This window comes from Camelina sativa, chromosome 5 (genome assembly GCF_000633955.1).
Source record: "Camelina sativa cultivar DH55 chromosome 5, Cs, whole genome shotgun sequence".
Taxonomy (NCBI): Eukaryota; Viridiplantae; Streptophyta; class Magnoliopsida; order Brassicales; family Brassicaceae; genus Camelina; species Camelina sativa.
The window spans coordinates 10,951,541-10,968,479 of NC_025689.1; the positions used below are offsets into that span (position 1 = coordinate 10,951,541).

Below are 16,939 nucleotides of genomic sequence, written 5' to 3' on the forward strand. Positions count from 1 at the left end.
AAACGTGATTTTGCGGTTTGACGGGAAAATATAATTTTGTTGTTTTGGCGGGAAAACGTAATTTTGCGGTTTTGGCAGAAAAACGAGTTTTCGTGTTTTGTGTTTTTGGTAGGAAAATGTGATTTTGCGGGTTTAGTGTAGGTGATTAGACTTGACAAAAAAAAAGTATAGGTGATTAAAAAGAAAAAAAAACCCAATGGGTACCCATAACTGATAGGGTAAACCCGTGTAAGACTTTATAGTTTTGGGTACCTGCCCATTTTTAACCCATTTAATTTCTTAGAGAAAAAACAGGTCCCAAAACCCAGTTTTAAGCATGGGTTTCGGGTACCCACTGGGTTTTTACCCACTTTTAACATCCCTAGTTGTTGTGATGATGTGTTGAAACCTCGTAAGAAAAGCATATGTATGGGTCGAATTTGCATCACTCCCTTTTTTGTACTTCTTACCATTCCAAGGCTCTCTACCTCATGCCAAGTTGTGGTTTTCTGATCCTTATCGTTGTCGATGACAATGAATTTGTTTTTTTTTTTTTTATAAGTTTATTAACGTGAACTCTATGTTTATTCTTTATTTCTTGTTTTCATGATTATCTTAGCTTAATAAATGATTAAATGTAATTGCTTCCCCTTCTTCCCTTTTGTCTTGTGGCCTTCTTTTCGTTTTAATACAGTCGCATAGTACAGTATAGAGAGACTTGGAGTTGAAAAAATAATAGTATTCAGAGACGAAAAAAGAAAATTGTAAATTTGGGGATCATAATGCAAAAAAAGAAGAGTTAAATACGAGATTTAACACGTATTTAGTTGGAGATGGATAGGATCATCTCAACCGACCCTCGGATCTATATAAAAACTCTAACCTCCTTCTCGATCTCTCACCAAACAAACTCATTATTTCTCTTAATAATCTCTCTCAAATTTGTTTCTCTCATTCCAAAGTTAAGAACCAAAAACACAAAAACAATCATGGCTTTGATTAAGAAGAACGTGATTTTTACTTCTTTATTGATTCTTGTAACTCTTTTTGGAGTTGCCATTGGAGGAACCGTTCACAAGGTCGGAGACTCGAAGGGATGGACGATGATAGAAGTTGATTACGAGGCTTGGGCTTCATCAAAAACTTTTCAAGTCGGAGACTCTTTGGTCTTCTCATTCAACAACAATTTCCACGACGTCACTGAAGTCACTTACAATGATTTTCAGCAGTGTGACTCGTCTAACCCGCTGACAAAATACCATACCGGAGCTGATACCATCATTCTAACCAAACCGGGACTCCAACAATTCATATGCGGGGTTCCTAGTCACTGCATGTTGGGACAGAAGCTTCAAATCCATGTCTTGCCGGCCTCCTTGGGTCCCGTGGCTGCTCCAGTTCCTGGACCAGTCCGATCACCAAGCTCTTCCTCGTCTCTTTCACCATCTCCGTTAGCTGATTCACCGGTCAATATATAATGCTCCACAGTATCAGATGGGACCATCACCAGCTAGCTCCACATAACGCAGCTTCAGCCTCTAATATTGTTTGGATCGGATCCAACTTGCTTCCTATTCTTTTCTTTATTCTTTTAGTTTGATAGATTCATACACGTTTTGATTGAGTTGTAGTTATTTTCCTTCTCTAGTGGTTTTGTTTATTCTTTTGGTTGTACTTCTTATGTTTTGATTGATTGTAGGTTTTTTTTTTCTTCTCTAGTGTTTTTGTTTACTCCAACATAACTAATGTAATATCTTTCTTTTTCATTAAAGACATCATCTTTATGGAACAATTCTTGGGTTCACTCATAAGGTGAACCCCTTTGTTCACTTCTCATTATTTTAGCCAATAAAAATCTGACATATCATAATGTATTTAAGAACATATTCATTCACCTTCTTATAAAATAAAGAAACAAAATCTGTAAAATTAAAATTTACCACTTATTTATAAACCTAAACCGATATATAATTTCATTCTAATTGTAAAATCTAAACACTAACCATCTCATTTGTAAATCCAAACCGACATATAATTTCATTATAATTGTAAAATCTAAACCCTAACCATCTCATTTGTAAATCCAAACCGACATATAATTTCATTCTAATTATAAAATCTAAACCCTAACCATCTCATTTGTAAACCCAAACCGACATATAATTTTGTTTTAATTATAAAATCTAAACCCTAACCACTTCCTTTGTAAACTCAAACCGACATATAATTTTGTTTGAATTGTAAAATCTAAACTCTAATCACCTTATTTGTAAAACCAAACCGATACATCATTTCATTATAATTGTAAAATCTAAACCAAGCCAATATTTAACTTTTCTTAAAAAAAAATATACAGAATTTGTAATTCCTTAATCTGTTTTGCTTTTTAATTTAGTTTTGATTTATTCTCTTAAATAAAATAATGTGTAAAAGATTCTGATTGGTTGAAAATGAAGAAGTGAACAAGATTCACCCTAGGAGTGAACCTAAGTATTTTCCATACTTATGTTTCGTTACTAACTCAATAGCACAATCTACCTCACCAATTCTACAGAGAGCATAAAATCGATATTCCAAATGTAGATCCCTCTAACCTCTCACCCATTTTTCTAGCTTTCACCAAACTCTGAGGAACCAATTCAAGACTCTCTCTTTTTCTCAAAAAAAATAAGAGCAAGGCATTGAGCGTGTAAGCAGAAGGCACACATCTGAAATTAGAAATCTTGAAGAAAACATCAACCGCCTCTTAAAATTCTACCGGAGAAACCATAAGCAGCGATGACATCTCTGAAAATGGATTCGGGTGTATCGAACATATGCATTGTTCTAGCTAAGATGTTTTGGTTAAGGTTTTGATAACAAATCTGTAAGCTTGAGGCGTGGGCTCACAGTTATGGTCGTATGGAGTCAGAATGAGCTTGCGTGTTAGAGATTGATGAGAGAAAAACACTTTAGTGTTTAGGAAATAGTATATTAACTATCATAATCATAAGCTTTAATGATTGTAAATATATAAATATCTAAATAATAAATATAGAATATATTGTTATTAATCTTGTGATCTTGTAAATTTCTTTATATTGCGAAGGTTTGTATAACACCACCATCCTCTGAATCTTTGATTAGACTGCTTCTTAATTAGCTCTTCCATTGCGTATTTCTGCATGAGATTCTCGTTCCATTTTGTTTTGAAGGACAAGAACTTGACGTGTAGTGCCATGACGATGATCTTGCCATTTCAACTCGATAACATCGAGTATTATAATTGGAAGAAGCCATGGAAGACAACAATGTCATGTAGCTTCAGAATCTTTATTGTCGGTATATATTAAAAGCTCAAGTAGATTTTGATTATGATGATGGCAATGATGCCTCACAATCTTTATGTGACAGTACCTCGATTTGCAGAGAGGTTTAAAAGAATTGATTTGGCAACCTATATCACCAAAGCACACTTATCTTTTCAGTCAAAGGTTCTGAGAGAATTCCAGCGTTAAGCTTGCTTGAGCTGGAGTAGTGTCATGATAGGTGAATTTCCGGGAAGTGATTGTCTGAACTGTTGGAGTGAGGATAAAACACAAAGAAATATCATGGGTGGTTTGTAGGGATGGTAAACAAGTCTTTAAAATCTCACAAACGTAGCAAAATGGTCGTCGGATATGGATGGATTCACGGACCTAGTTAGAAGATGTGAAGCCTATTAAAGAAGGTGAACCCATGGATCAAAGTGGACATGGAGCCCACTAAGAGGTGGCAGTCGAGGGGGCGTTACACTTTACTTATGTAATACGCTGCCTGCCTGTCTCATCAACACTGATCCATCTATAAATAACTAGGGATGAGAACCCGCGCGTTGCGCGGGGTTATGTGCTGATCATGCTTGGTTTAAATTTTATGTTTACTCAGTGTTATATTACTCAATGTTTACTCAGCACATGTGCTTAGCCGGCATCAATGCTAATGTATTTTCTTACGTATTTTTTCATTTTTCCGTTTATGTTTTTGATTATATGTATTTGGTGTAGAGGCTTGGCTTAGAGTGGGTGCTAGCAGTGGCGAAGCACCTGGTTCCATTATTTTCTTTGAAATTCTTAGTAGCAGAGAGTCCAATTTTTAAGATTTTAAAATTATAGAACGGAAAGCAGTTATTTATTTACTTTAGTACGGGATTTAATATTTTTTGAGCCAGCCCTGTTGATGTGTATGACAATTTTGGGGTTATAAAATATATTTGAGATTAAATGTTCTTCACGATATTTATGTGCATTTTGTATTGTTTTGTTTTTATTGTGTAATTGTATTTGTCTGATTTTCATTTGGTTAAAATTGGCATGTGTTAATAGGCAATTGTCGAAAGAATTTTATTTCGCTCGATGGACCTATTTGTTTTTTAGTATGAGATTTTTTTGCTTACTATGTTTTTTTTGTTCTAATTGTGGAAAAAAGCCTATGTTTTGTTTTTTTGTTTTTTTTGTTTTCTTATCAATTGAAAGTATCCCTAGGATTCGGTTTATTCCGTTATGTTATTTTGATTTTGGTTTATTTTAACTTGAAAATATTATCGAACCTAACCGAAATAAAATTTGTTTCGGTTTATTTGGTTTTCGGTTAATTTACGGTTTTAATCCTTAAAACCGAATTTAACAGATTTTTCCTTTGTTTATAAAATGTTGTCTTCCTTTTGTTTTTAAAATGACTATTGGGCATGTTATTAGAACAAAAACTTTGGACCAGTTTTACTTTAAAAATTAAACATAAAATTAGGCCTTTTAGTAAAAGAAAATGAAAAGAAAAACTAAATTTTGAATTTTGTGAGCAACGAAGAGAATAGCTTCCTCTGATTAATCGATGAGCTGGAGGCACACCGGCGACAAAACCTTATAGGTGTACCTCACATGTCCGTTTCTTTATTCTTTCTTTCTTCTCGATCAGTTCTTTCTCCGTTTCCAGCTTTCAGCTTTCTCTTTGTTTGGGTTGCAATTTTTGATGTAGTTGTTTATGGATTTGATTGTCGAGGATTCGTTATTAGTTTTGGTGTGGGCGTTGACTAAGTTAGTTTTTGATTTCTTAGCTTGCGAAATCTGTAATTTTTTTGTTGAGAAAGCTTGGGAGATTTCTTGGATGAAGAAGGGAAGTAAAGGTTTTGGAGTCCGTTATTGTTAAATTGGTTGTCACACCAACGGGGAACTTGTAAGTATTTACTTGTTGGTTTGAAAATTGATTAACCCTGAGGGGATTATCATGACTGGTTGTTTTGTTGTGTGAGGATCAGTTATGGGAAAATAGATTGTTGAATAAGATTAACGTTTAATGAGGAAAATTGTTAAAACTGAATTTTTTTTGTTTACAAAATAATTAGCTTTCTTGGTCCCTTCTCTGATCTCTCTTTACCTTCCTTCTCTCCTAGATCTTCTTGTTTACCTTCTTTGATTTGGAACAACAGAAAACGTGATTAGTTGAATATTTGATTATTTNGTTAATAGGCAATTGTCGAAAGAATTTTATTTCGCTCGATGGACCTATTTGTTTTTTAGTATGAGATTTTTTTGCTTACTATGTTTTTTTTGTTCTAATTGTGGAAAAAAGCCTATGTTTTGTTTTTTTGTTTTTTTTGTTTTCTTATCAATTGAAAGTATCCCTAGGATTCGGTTTATTCCGTTATGTTATTTTGATTTTGGTTTATTTTAACTTGAAAATATTATCGAACCTAACCGAAATAAAATTTGTTTCGGTTTATTTGGTTTTCGGTTAATTTACGGTTTTAATCCTTAAAACCGAATTTAACAGATTTTTCCTTTGTTTATAAAATGTTGTCTTCCTTTTGTTTTTAAAATGACTATTGGGCATGTTATTAGAACAAAAACTTTGGACCAGTTTTACTTTAAAAACTTAAACATAAAATTAGGCCTTTTAGTAAAAGAAAATGAAAAGAAAAACTAAATTTTGAATTTTGTGAGCAACGAAGAGAATAGCTTCCTCTGATTAATCGATGAGCTGGAGGCACACCGGCGACAAAACCTTATAGGTGTACCTCACATGTCCGTTTCTTTATTCTTTCTTTCTTCTCCATCAGTTCTTTCTCCGTTTCCAGCTTTCAGCTTTCTCTTTGTTTGGGTTGCAATTTTTGATGTAGTTGTTTATGGATTTGATTGTCGAGGATTCGTTATTAGTTTTGGTGTGGGCGTTGACTAAGTTAGTTTTTGATTTCTTAGCTTGCGAAATCTGTAATTTTTTTGTTGAGAAAGCTTGGGAGATTTCTTGGATGAAGAAGGGAAGTAAAGGTTTTGGAGTCCGTTATTGTTAAATTGGTTGTCACACCAACGGGGAACTTGTAAGTATTTACTTGTTGGTTTGAAAATTGATTAACCCTGAGGGGATTATCATGACTGGTTGTTTTGTTGTGTGAGGATCAGTTATGGGAAAATAGATTGTTGAATAAGATTAACGTTTAATGAGGAAAATTGTTAAAACTGAATTTTTTTTGTTTACAAAATAATTAGCTTTCTTGGTCCCTTCTCTGATCTCTCTTTACCTTCCTTCTCTCCTAGATCTTCTTGTTTACCTTCTTTGATTTGGAACAACAGAAAACGTGATTAGTTGAATATTTGATTATTTGTTTTAAATAAACGATCTGGTTTATTTGAATAACAAATGGTTTGATCTTTTACCCGCATATGTGGATGCTGATATTCATGTTTCGTAAATGTGTGTCTCTTGGTTTCATTTGCCACCATGTTCATCTGCGGAAGAGTACAAAAATCGTAGTTAGTTTCTTCCTTTATAATATCAAATATAATAGTCAGCAGATGATTCATTGCTGTTTTTCTTTGGTGTTTGATTCATTATCCTCCTTGATTATTTGTTGTTGATCTTGATGCCATGTTGTTGAGCTTTCATTCTGCAGATCAAAGCAAAAAAACAAAAAAACAAATCAACTGATCAAGGTTTGAAAACAGAGACAGACGCAAAAAACAACATGATTCAGACCAAACAACAAACAATATCAGACCAAAACAAAAACAAAACTGAATTGATTTTACAATAACCAAAAAGTTACACACAAATAAACTGAAAACAAAAACATGAACATAAATCCAACCAACAAAATTAAAATCTGATACGAATATCATGGTTTATATGTATAAATATGAAAAATTGTGAATTAATGAAACATTGAAACATGTGATAATTTTATTCTTGACAATCATTATGTCGAACCCGATATATGATGAGCATAACAACATATTAAAGCATCATATAGAACCAAAAGTACACATAGAAATGAAACTCCACAATACCCATTTATTAATACTGAAAAAGCACCTTAATTCATAAATCGAGATGATGATGATGAGGATGAAAATCATTAAAGATGATAATCCTGTTAATCCTACAAATCAGGCTAATCACGAAAGAAAAAAGACCATAACCGAGGCAAAATCCAGAGCAAGATATTCCGGAAGAAGGAACCCAGAAGAAGGACTTACCCAGCCATGGGAGAGAAGGAGAATTGTTACTCAGATGTTTCCCGAAGAGATGATCTGGAAGATGGCGACGACGTTTTTCTGGCTTTTTGATTTAATTTCAGCATACTCAAATCTGTTGAAATGGGCTTATATCAGTTGAACTTTAAAATATTATATTATTTGGACTTATACAAAGCCCAACGAATTTATTAATTTTTGCTGCTGATGTGGATAGTTTAGAATGAGAGAAAACTCTGCTATTATATATAAGATTATATGAAAGAAACAAACATTTACACATCTATGTCAAAGCTTAACATTTTAAAATAAAGTATAAACGTAAATTAACTTAAATATATAGAGGAATATATAAACACATTGGACTCAATTAAAAAATCTTAGACCCACATCTCCGGGAGCATGCTATAAGGTTGTCTCTCTTCAATATTTTTCCTTGACAAGGGTTCTTGCAATTACCGCATAATGGTCGAGAAGCATAAGTTTTGCAAAGAACTTCAACTTCCTTCCCATTTACTTCGAAAAACTGACCAGGCTTCACATATGGGTCTTTACCTAATAAGCATTCAATATGAACAGTAGTGCAACAGTCGCTGCACCAATATAACACATTTGTATGTGTGTCTTTTAAATTATGTTCACACACCTCGCACCACCAATCTTTCTCATATAACTTTTCTCCATATAAAATTTTGAGAAAATGTTTTTCATACTTATACCTTGCTTCGTATGGTAAGGTAGTGCAGTCCATACATACGATAAAACCACAATTTATGCAATTCATAAACCTTAACTCATATTCATCATATACGGCATATCTTTTTTTGCATATGAGACACTCAAGTTTTTCTCTTGGATCTAAAGCTAAGAATAAGGGGTGTTCATGACCTTTGTAATCAAACGGCTCAGAAATTGAAGCACACCGAATGTCAATGTCGAATTCGCATTCCCTTATTGGACATTGATAGATAAAACCACCTGTACAACGATTACAAGCACTGCAAAAGAAGTAACCTTGACTATATCCCGAGTCAGTCTTTAATGCAAGTGGATGAGGATGTAATGCATGTTGAATAATGCGGTGAGCTTTTGCGCAAGTTTCATGGAGGACAAACGCACACTCCATACAAGAATAGTAGCTACTTTTAAAGATAGGAAGTACACACGCTTGACAAAGCTTATTTTCATCATAAAATATGCTTACTTGGAGCTGGAGATTATGGTCATGAAGAAAATGAAGTATCACTCCTTCAGATATCCTCTCAAAAGACTCAACATCTTTTGTTGTATCATCTTTTTCTAGAACACCTTCGAGATCTCTTCCGTCCCAAACATGCTTCGCAAGAGCACATCTTGAATGGACAGCATAATCACTACACTTATTACAAGTATACGCACCATAGTCACAATCAATACTTTTACGACAAACTCCACAAAAACATTCTTCGAGCTGGATGGAAGAAGTGTAGGAGATACGATGGTGGTGACGTGATATCTTGATGACGTTTGGTGAATTCATACAATCGTTGTGAGCAACAAAGTTGCATTCGAGGCAAACATAGGTCAGACTAAGCTTTCTCAATAAGCCACAAACGTTGCAAGTTAGTGAAGCTTGCCTAGGAAAAAGAGTGAGGGGATGGTCATGGATTTTTGGTTGTTCCACGAGGAAGGGTATTGGCTTCATCGCACATACTGTATGCATTTTAGCTTTACATTTGGTACAATAATACACCAGATTCATTGTTTCTCTTCCACAACATAAACACCCAGATTGTTTTCCAAAATCACGAAAACGAAAATATGAAAGTTGGAGAGAATGTTCAGGATGGTAAGGTTGTTTGATTTTAGATGGAGATTGGATGCATTCTTTGTGAAATATTTTATCACATTCGACACAGAAATAATAGTCTGTACCAAAATTTGAATATCTGCATATGCCGCACCCACCATTAATATCAAATTCTTTATTGTTGCACCAAAACAAAGGGAGTACCGAGTGATCTTCATACTGCGTATCACTTCTTGTCGTAGAGACAACGTATTCGGGAGAAGAGTTGACCGGGTAAATGAAAAAACCGGAGTATCCTTTCATTATTCGTGGAAGAGGGCACAAAAAAAGTGGTTTGTGACTGGCTTTTTCATCAGACGAAGTATCTGAAGAATGCACTTGAGAATCGGTCGCAACACTCATCTGAAAAATCACACACAACAAAGACAAAAAGTGAGAAACTCCAACGCAAAGCAAAGTCACCAATTTTCTAAACCCTAAATAAATAAATAAAAGAAAAAATTCAAAGGCACATGAAAAATCAAAATGAAATCGCAGAGAAGCATGGAAGGATACGTTATATTTTTGTTTGGTTGAATCCACCGTTGTCCCTGGTATTTCGGTTAAGATCTTTTAAATTTAATTGTTCTACATAATATAAGATCTTTCTTCTATATATAAGCCATCATATCTTCTACTTTAAATTGTTATATCCTTCGAGTTCTGGTAGAAGCAAAGTAGATTTTTGTTCTTTTCTTCTAGTTTGTTACTATGTTCGTTTCGCTCAAATAAAGAATAACTTTTCTTCCCATATGGTTTTTGTCACTAATTAAAATATTCCTGGTCTGCAAGTCGGGGCAGAACCTTCAAATCCACGTTTTACCGGGGGACTCCTGGGTCCCGTGGTTCCTGGACCTGTCCGATCTTCCTCGTCTCCGCTAGCCAACGCTCTACAATATCAGCATCAGATGACTCTAGGCTCCATCACCTCTTCAAAGGGGTGCCTCAAAGTCAGCTTCTTGGATCGGCTTCAGCTTGTTGGCCATGATCTTAGCATTCTAGTCTTGTCCTTTATTATTATATCTTTGTTCTTTTTTTGGATGCACCTCTAACATTGTTTTGATAGGATCCAACTTGCTTCCTATTCTTTTAGTTCGATAGATTATACGTTTTGATTGAGTTGTCGTTATTTTCTTTCTTTAGTGGTTTTAAAAGCATTTACAAGGTTTTTAAAAGGTATAAATTTCAATATTTTTGGCGGGAAAATTTTTCGATTTTGGCGGGAAAAAAAATTTTGGCGGAAAATTTTTTTGGCGGGAAATATTTTCGATTTTGATGACTGTACATTCTTGCTGTCACTCAAAAAGGGTAATTTGGTCATTTTGTATATAAAGAGGGGTAGTTTTAAAAATGGTCAACATGAAGGGGTATTTTTAAAAAGAGATATGGAAAAAGGGGCATTTTTGAGAATGCCCCCAATAAGTTTAGCCAACTAAAATAATTAAAAAATATTTAAATTTAACCAAAAATATTTTCTCTTGAAAGATAAAGAAGTTAGTAGAAGGAATGAATTAATGTACAATTATTGGATAGGAGTTATATTTGAGTTAAATGGAGTTACATGCCTTTAATTATAAATAAATATTTTAATTTTTTACAACCTAAAATAAAAGAAATACCAAGTGGCCAAATCAAAATTCACATGATTTGGTTGTTTGTTGATATAAACTCAACACCTACACATAATATTTCAAAATAAACAAATATTACTTTTGAAGTGACAAACTAAATTAGTTTTCTTATAAAATTATATGAATTCTTCAATCTCAATAATTTTTAAAACCCCACGGATAACTTTTTTTGGTTTTTTTTTGTTTTTCACTCATCAATTTAATTTATAGTGCTAGATTTCATACTAATGGTTTCATCTTTACAGAATTTAGTTAAATGGTATTTTTAAAATCATAATTTATTTTTATATTTAAGTTCCAGCTGAATATGATTTCTTTTTTGGATCATTTTTTATTTTGATTAAACACACAAAAACCAATTTTTTAATTATGTTCTTTTTGTTTTCAAAAACTTCAAATCATTAAAAATATATATATTATATTGATCTTTGCAGATTTATCAATTGGAACACAAAACAAAATAGTCTTTATAAATAGAGTTGATAGACTTTACAAAACAAAATAGATACTTAGAAAAATTATATTGATCTTTATAAATTATTAAAATGATACATGAATATGTGAGATAACCATAGACATAATAGATAATTAGATATGGATCATTCCAACTTCATGATCTTATTGTGTGGTGAATATTGTAAGAAAGTATGAAAATAATGACTTATAAGATGTTAATATAAAATGGAAAATGGAGATAAACCTTTTAAAAGATTATAAAATATATATAAGATATATATATCATACAAACTCTAAAACTAAGCTTTTACAATGATATTTGAATTTTTTATAACCCATACAACAACAATAATAATAAAATAAAAAAAATAAAAAAAGAAATTTGAGAGTAGTGGAAGAAGATGAGAGAATGAAAGAGTGATAAACTAAGAGAATAAGATAATAAGTATTTATAGGAAGAGAAATGATGAAAATTTACATTTAGAAAAATGAGAGTTACAATTCTAATTTATTGTTTTGTTTTAATACAATTAATTAATACAACTTAGTGGAGAAATAAAGTTAATGCATAATTTATAGGGAGAATTTATCTGATTTCAGTTTTATATTATGTGAGGTAAATGTGAAATTAATTGTTTCTAAATTTGTGTTTTAATGTAAATCTTTTGTTAAAATTGCATTGCATGCCAAGTAGACCAATAAGGAGAAAGTGAAACCTTACTTTTATATATATGATTCTTTTGGTTGTACTTCTTACGTTTTGATTGAGTTGTAGGTTTTTTTTTCTTCTCTAGTGTTTTTGTTTACTCCAACAGAACTAATGTAATATATTTCTTTTTCTTCTTATGCTCTCACAAATACGTACTTCTTAATTTCTTATATTTTAGCAGCCGAAAAATTAGCCTGTTGAATTGGATTCCATAGTATGGGACATCGGAAACGTAAAATTAATTAGTTATTATTAATTTATCCTGAAAATAATTATCCAAAAAAATAGTAATTATTAATTTATTAGATTACAAGAAATCATTAATAAAATAATTTCAAAATTATTTAATAAAATAATTAAACAGATTCTATTTATTGTTTCAGAAATCTTAGGAAACAATAACAAACTATTTAGAAAATTATAAAACTTAAATTTATTTATAAAACTAAGATTAAATATTTACATATCTAAATCATTTAATAATAACAAATATATATTAAAATTAGGATAAAACATTGTTTGTATTTTTAAAATATATCTATATACTTATTTAAGCTATGTTGTTAAAAATTTAACCAATTCTAATGTGACATATTACAAAAATGCTATTATATTTTAATTATTCTAATAACTAACAAAAGAAAAGTTTAGATTTGTTTACAAAATAATAAAACTCTATTTATTGTTTCATAAATCTTAGGAAATAATAACAAACTATTTAATTGGCTAAAACTTAATTGTTTATACACAATATTCACTATATAAACAATACTAAGTGTATAATATTGATAATATACATAACCTAATTATAATTTTCACCTAGAAAATTAATATACAACATGTTATACCAATAACTTCAATTTGTAAATTTGGTATATTAAGATCTCTAAACACGATCACATCAATTTGTAATACCAAATCACGGGTCAATACATGTTTTGTTGGATTTTTTTGGCTTTACTGAATGTATAATTAACGAATTTGATATTGCACCAAACCAAAATAGTAGTACCAACTACGGGTCGAAATCAGAGTATGACCTTAAGTAAATTAAATATATGATTTTATAAAATGTATAGAATTAATAAATTTTCTACTATTATTTTGTAACAAACAAATCCAAATATACATAAATATTTCCTCACGCTGGTAACATTATTCTATAAAATATTAATGTGTATTTATGAGTCGGGTAATAAAACAGGTAATGAGACGGATAACGAGACGCTCAAAAATTAAATTAATACCGATACTCGATCATTATTCATTGATAATATAATTATTCTACCCTTCACTCGATCCTAAAGCTGCGGGTACCTTTTTTTGGGACGGATACAAACCGAAAAACGGGTCCAATACGGGTATCGGTAGTAGTTTCCAGGCCTACCTATTAGTAGTTTAATATGAATCAAAATTCACCATATAGTACTATATTATATAACATGTAAATGAATGATACAACATAAACATAATATTAACAAATAACAAAATAAAAAAAAATTCTCCAAGCTACCAACGCGGGTTATTATCTAGTTTCTTATATTTTGACAGGCAAAAAATTGGCCTGTTGAATTAGAGTCCATTAGTATATAGTATGAGACATCGGAAATGTAAATTAATTAGTAAATTTTCAAGGTCTTGTAGGAGTATAGTTTAGCATTTAATTAAAAGACAATCTTCATAAATATCACACAAAAAAAAAAATTCTGTATTTTCGCAATAATTACTAAATTTTTTTTATGGAAATAAAAAGATATCACATATAAGCTTTAGAAAGATAAAGCATATACTCCATAAACGAATCATATTAACTCATATATTTTTACATACAATATATTTAAATATTTTTTTATAATTTTAGCTATATAAATCTATATTAACATTTTTGAAGTACATTTTGTTTTATGTCTTTTAAGTTTTACTTATTTAATTTGTTTTTTACAACAGTAACCGTTAAAACAATTCCATAACTAACATTGCAGAGAAACTCAGATACTAAACTTTCTTAAATTGACTAACATTTGTTACATTTTTTTTTTTTTTCAACCAAACATTAATCAAATTAAAAAATAACTCCAAGATTGGTTGCCCAAACCGGAGGAAAAGAGTTTACAAAGGAAATTTCAGAGGAAAGCAATCTTGAAGAACGGGCTAGACAATCTGCCCTTACATTGAGCTCTCTAGAGATCCTGATCAGGGAGATCCTTAAATGTAACATTTGTTACATTTATTGCCATAAAATCTTAACAACATCTACATATTCTTATTTTTCCAAAAACAACTCTACCCATTAAAGTTTTAATCCATTAAATCTCAAAAACTATTTTTATGGATGCTATAGAATCTCTCAAATTTAAATGATATACAACAGATTTTCATAACAAAAGTTTACAATCTCCATAATTATATTAACATTAATAAATTTTCTAAACCGAAAATCCAATTATAAAATGTCACATTAAATATGTTGAAAACCCTCCATATAATTTGGTTTATTTTTTTTTTATTTTTTGAGAAATTACTAAAAAATTAAAATTCTATTAAATATCATAAACTATATATATTGACATAGAAAAATTATAAAAAATAAAAATATGCTAATTTGGTAAAAAAATTAACATAATTAAACTTGATAAAAAAAACTTATTTTGATTATTTCTTTTATGCAAAAACTTATTTTGATTTTGGTGAGACGGGTTGTCATTAATCTCATATAGGGAGTTAAGTGGAGTTGTTTTTTTTAAAAACACTTTTAGATGTGTACAAGGAGATAAACTATACATATACTACACGGGTTAAAACCTTGAAAACACTACAAAAATCATATACTTTGAATACCTGTAAAATTTTATATTTTTAAAATTAATAAAACAATAATAAAATAATAAATAAATACAATATAAATTTAAAATTTTTAAAATTAAAAATATTGTTCCGCAGTGTACCGCGGGTTAAATCAAGCATTGACTAGCTAATTCACAAATTGTTCACAGATTGAATTAAGTAAATAAGTTAAAACAAGCATTGAATTCACAGATTTGACTAGCTAATTCACAAATTGTTCTTCATCTAAATTCTTTCGGAGATTCTATCAAACGTTTTTTTGTGGTATGAAACTATAAAATCGAGAATTATTAGCTAGATTTCGTACTATATTTCATATAAAGTCAAGTTTTATTACTAATATATACTAAGAAACCCCTAGATGAAGAAATTAAGATTTATAAATCGGCAGGCACATGCACAAACACTTTCTAAATAGGACACTTGATAGCTATATCATGATTCGTTTACTAAATAATTTTAGGGGTACAGTATTTCACTATTTGCGAAAGATGTTTCTTTTGTTTTGTCGTATCCATTTTTTATTTAAATGTTTTCTTCAGTTATACATTTGTATCCTCCTTCTCAACTTCTCACCAAACAAATTCATTACTTCCATTGATCATCTCTCTCAGACTTGTTTCTCTCATTCCCAAATTAAGAACAAAAAACACGATCATGGCTTTGACTAAGAAGAACATGTTTTTTACTTCTTTGTTGATTCTTGTAACTCTTTTTGGAATTACCGTTGGAGGAACCGTTCACAAGGTCGGAGACTCAAAGGGATGGACGATGATAGAAGTTGATTACGAGGCTTGGGCTTCATCAAGAACTTTTCAAGTCGGAGACTCTTTGGTCTTCTCATACAACAACAATTTCCACGACGTCACTGAAGTCACTCACAATGATTTTCAGCTGTGTGAATCGTCTAAACCACTTGTGACATACAATACTGGGTCCGACTCAATCATTCTAACCAAACCGGGAGTCCAACAGTTCATATGCGGAGTTCCTGGTCACTGCAAGTCAGGGCAGAAGCTTCAGATCCATGTCTTGCCAGCCTCGTTGGGTCACGTCGCTGCTCCGGTTCCTGCACCTGTCCGATCACCAAGCTCTTCCTCGTCTCTTTCACCAGCCAACGCTCCACAGTATCAGCATCAGATGGCTCCATCACCTCTTCAAAGTGGTGCCTCAAAGTCGGCTTCTTGGATCGGCTTCAGCTTGTTGGCATTGATCTTAGCATTCTAGTCTTGTCTTTTATTATTACACTTTAATTTCCTTTTGTAATAGCGAGTGAAGGTTCGTTGTTAAACACTGAAACAACATATTCCTTTTTCTTTTTTCTTCTTTGCATTACTTTATTTAATTAGGTTTTGCTATCTTGTAATTAGAATTTAGCTTATTCATTAATTCAAATATTATTTTTCTAAAAGAATTTAATATCACCACCAATCATCATAATCAAGTGAACTTTTTTTTAATACTTCCTGCGTTTCAAAATATAAATTTTTTAAACAAAAGAATGTAGATTAAGAAACATCTACTTTAAAAAACTTAAAAAAGTTTAAGTAATCATAAACAAAACTGCATAATAAAAAGTATTAAACTAATCTAAAATTTGCATAGTGTTGTGAAATACTTAGTTGACTCAATAGACCGGCCCGTATATTATCCATGGAGTCTCGGTCCATCGGCCATACTCAGTCCACACACATTCGGCCCATGAGCCGAAGCCTTACTCGGCCATTACTCTATTATGTCGGTTTAAGCTTTAGCTTTGTACTCTACTATATATATGCATGTAACCTCGGGATTAATCAATAAGAATAACAAGAGCTTTATCCCTAAACTCTATATTCATAACACGTTATCAGCACGATAGCCTCAAACCCTAAAACCCTAAAGGCAGCCGCCGATTCTCTCTTCTTCCCTAAAACCCTAAACCGCCTCTTGTTCTTCATCTCCTTCGAGATCTTCTCTTGGTCTCGAAGTTCTTTCTATTGATACACGAGCATCCTTAGCTCGTGAT

At 31.5% G+C, this 16,939-nt stretch overlaps 2 protein-coding genes, 1 long non-coding RNA gene and 1 pseudogene across 4 annotated transcripts; 2 read left to right on the top strand and 2 right to left on the bottom strand.

The window, feature by feature from the left end:
• LOC109133003 lies at positions 958–1,700 on the top strand (annotated as a pseudogene).
• Positions 6,393–7,572, bottom strand: LOC104786509. 2 transcript variants are annotated; one of them, XR_767533.1, is made up of 3 exons: positions 7,467–7,572; positions 6,648–6,877; positions 6,393–6,541 (listed from the first exon to the last, which is right to left on the bottom strand). It is a non-coding gene; the product is annotated as an uncharacterized LOC104786509 (long non-coding RNA). The 2 variants fall into 2 exon arrangements; XR_767532.1 differs by having other exon boundaries at positions 6,393–6,544.
• Positions 7,694–9,864, bottom strand: LOC104786510. Its single transcript, XM_010511932.1, has 2 exons — positions 9,808–9,864; positions 7,694–9,654 (listed from the first exon to the last, which is right to left on the bottom strand). Exon 2 carries the CDS (start codon positions 9,652–9,654, stop codon positions 7,834–7,836), a length of 1,821 nt encoding a protein of 606 aa, XP_010510234.1. The 5' UTR covers positions 9,808–9,864; the 3' UTR covers positions 7,694–7,833.
• Positions 15,589–16,158, top strand: LOC104789124 (mavicyanin-like). The gene has a single exon (XM_010514868.1). The coding sequence runs from the start codon at positions 15,589–15,591 to the stop codon at positions 16,156–16,158; it is 570 nt and encodes a 189-aa protein (XP_010513170.1).

Excerpts from the sequence above, each read along its gene's own strand:
- LOC104786510 (XM_010511932.1), bottom strand. The coding sequence starts at position 9,654 with ATGAGTGTTGCGACCGATTCTCAAGTGCATTCTTCAGATACTTCGTCT.
- LOC104789124 (XM_010514868.1), top strand. The coding sequence starts at position 15,589 with ATGGCTTTGACTAAGAAGAACATGTTTTTTACTTCTTTGTTGATTCTT.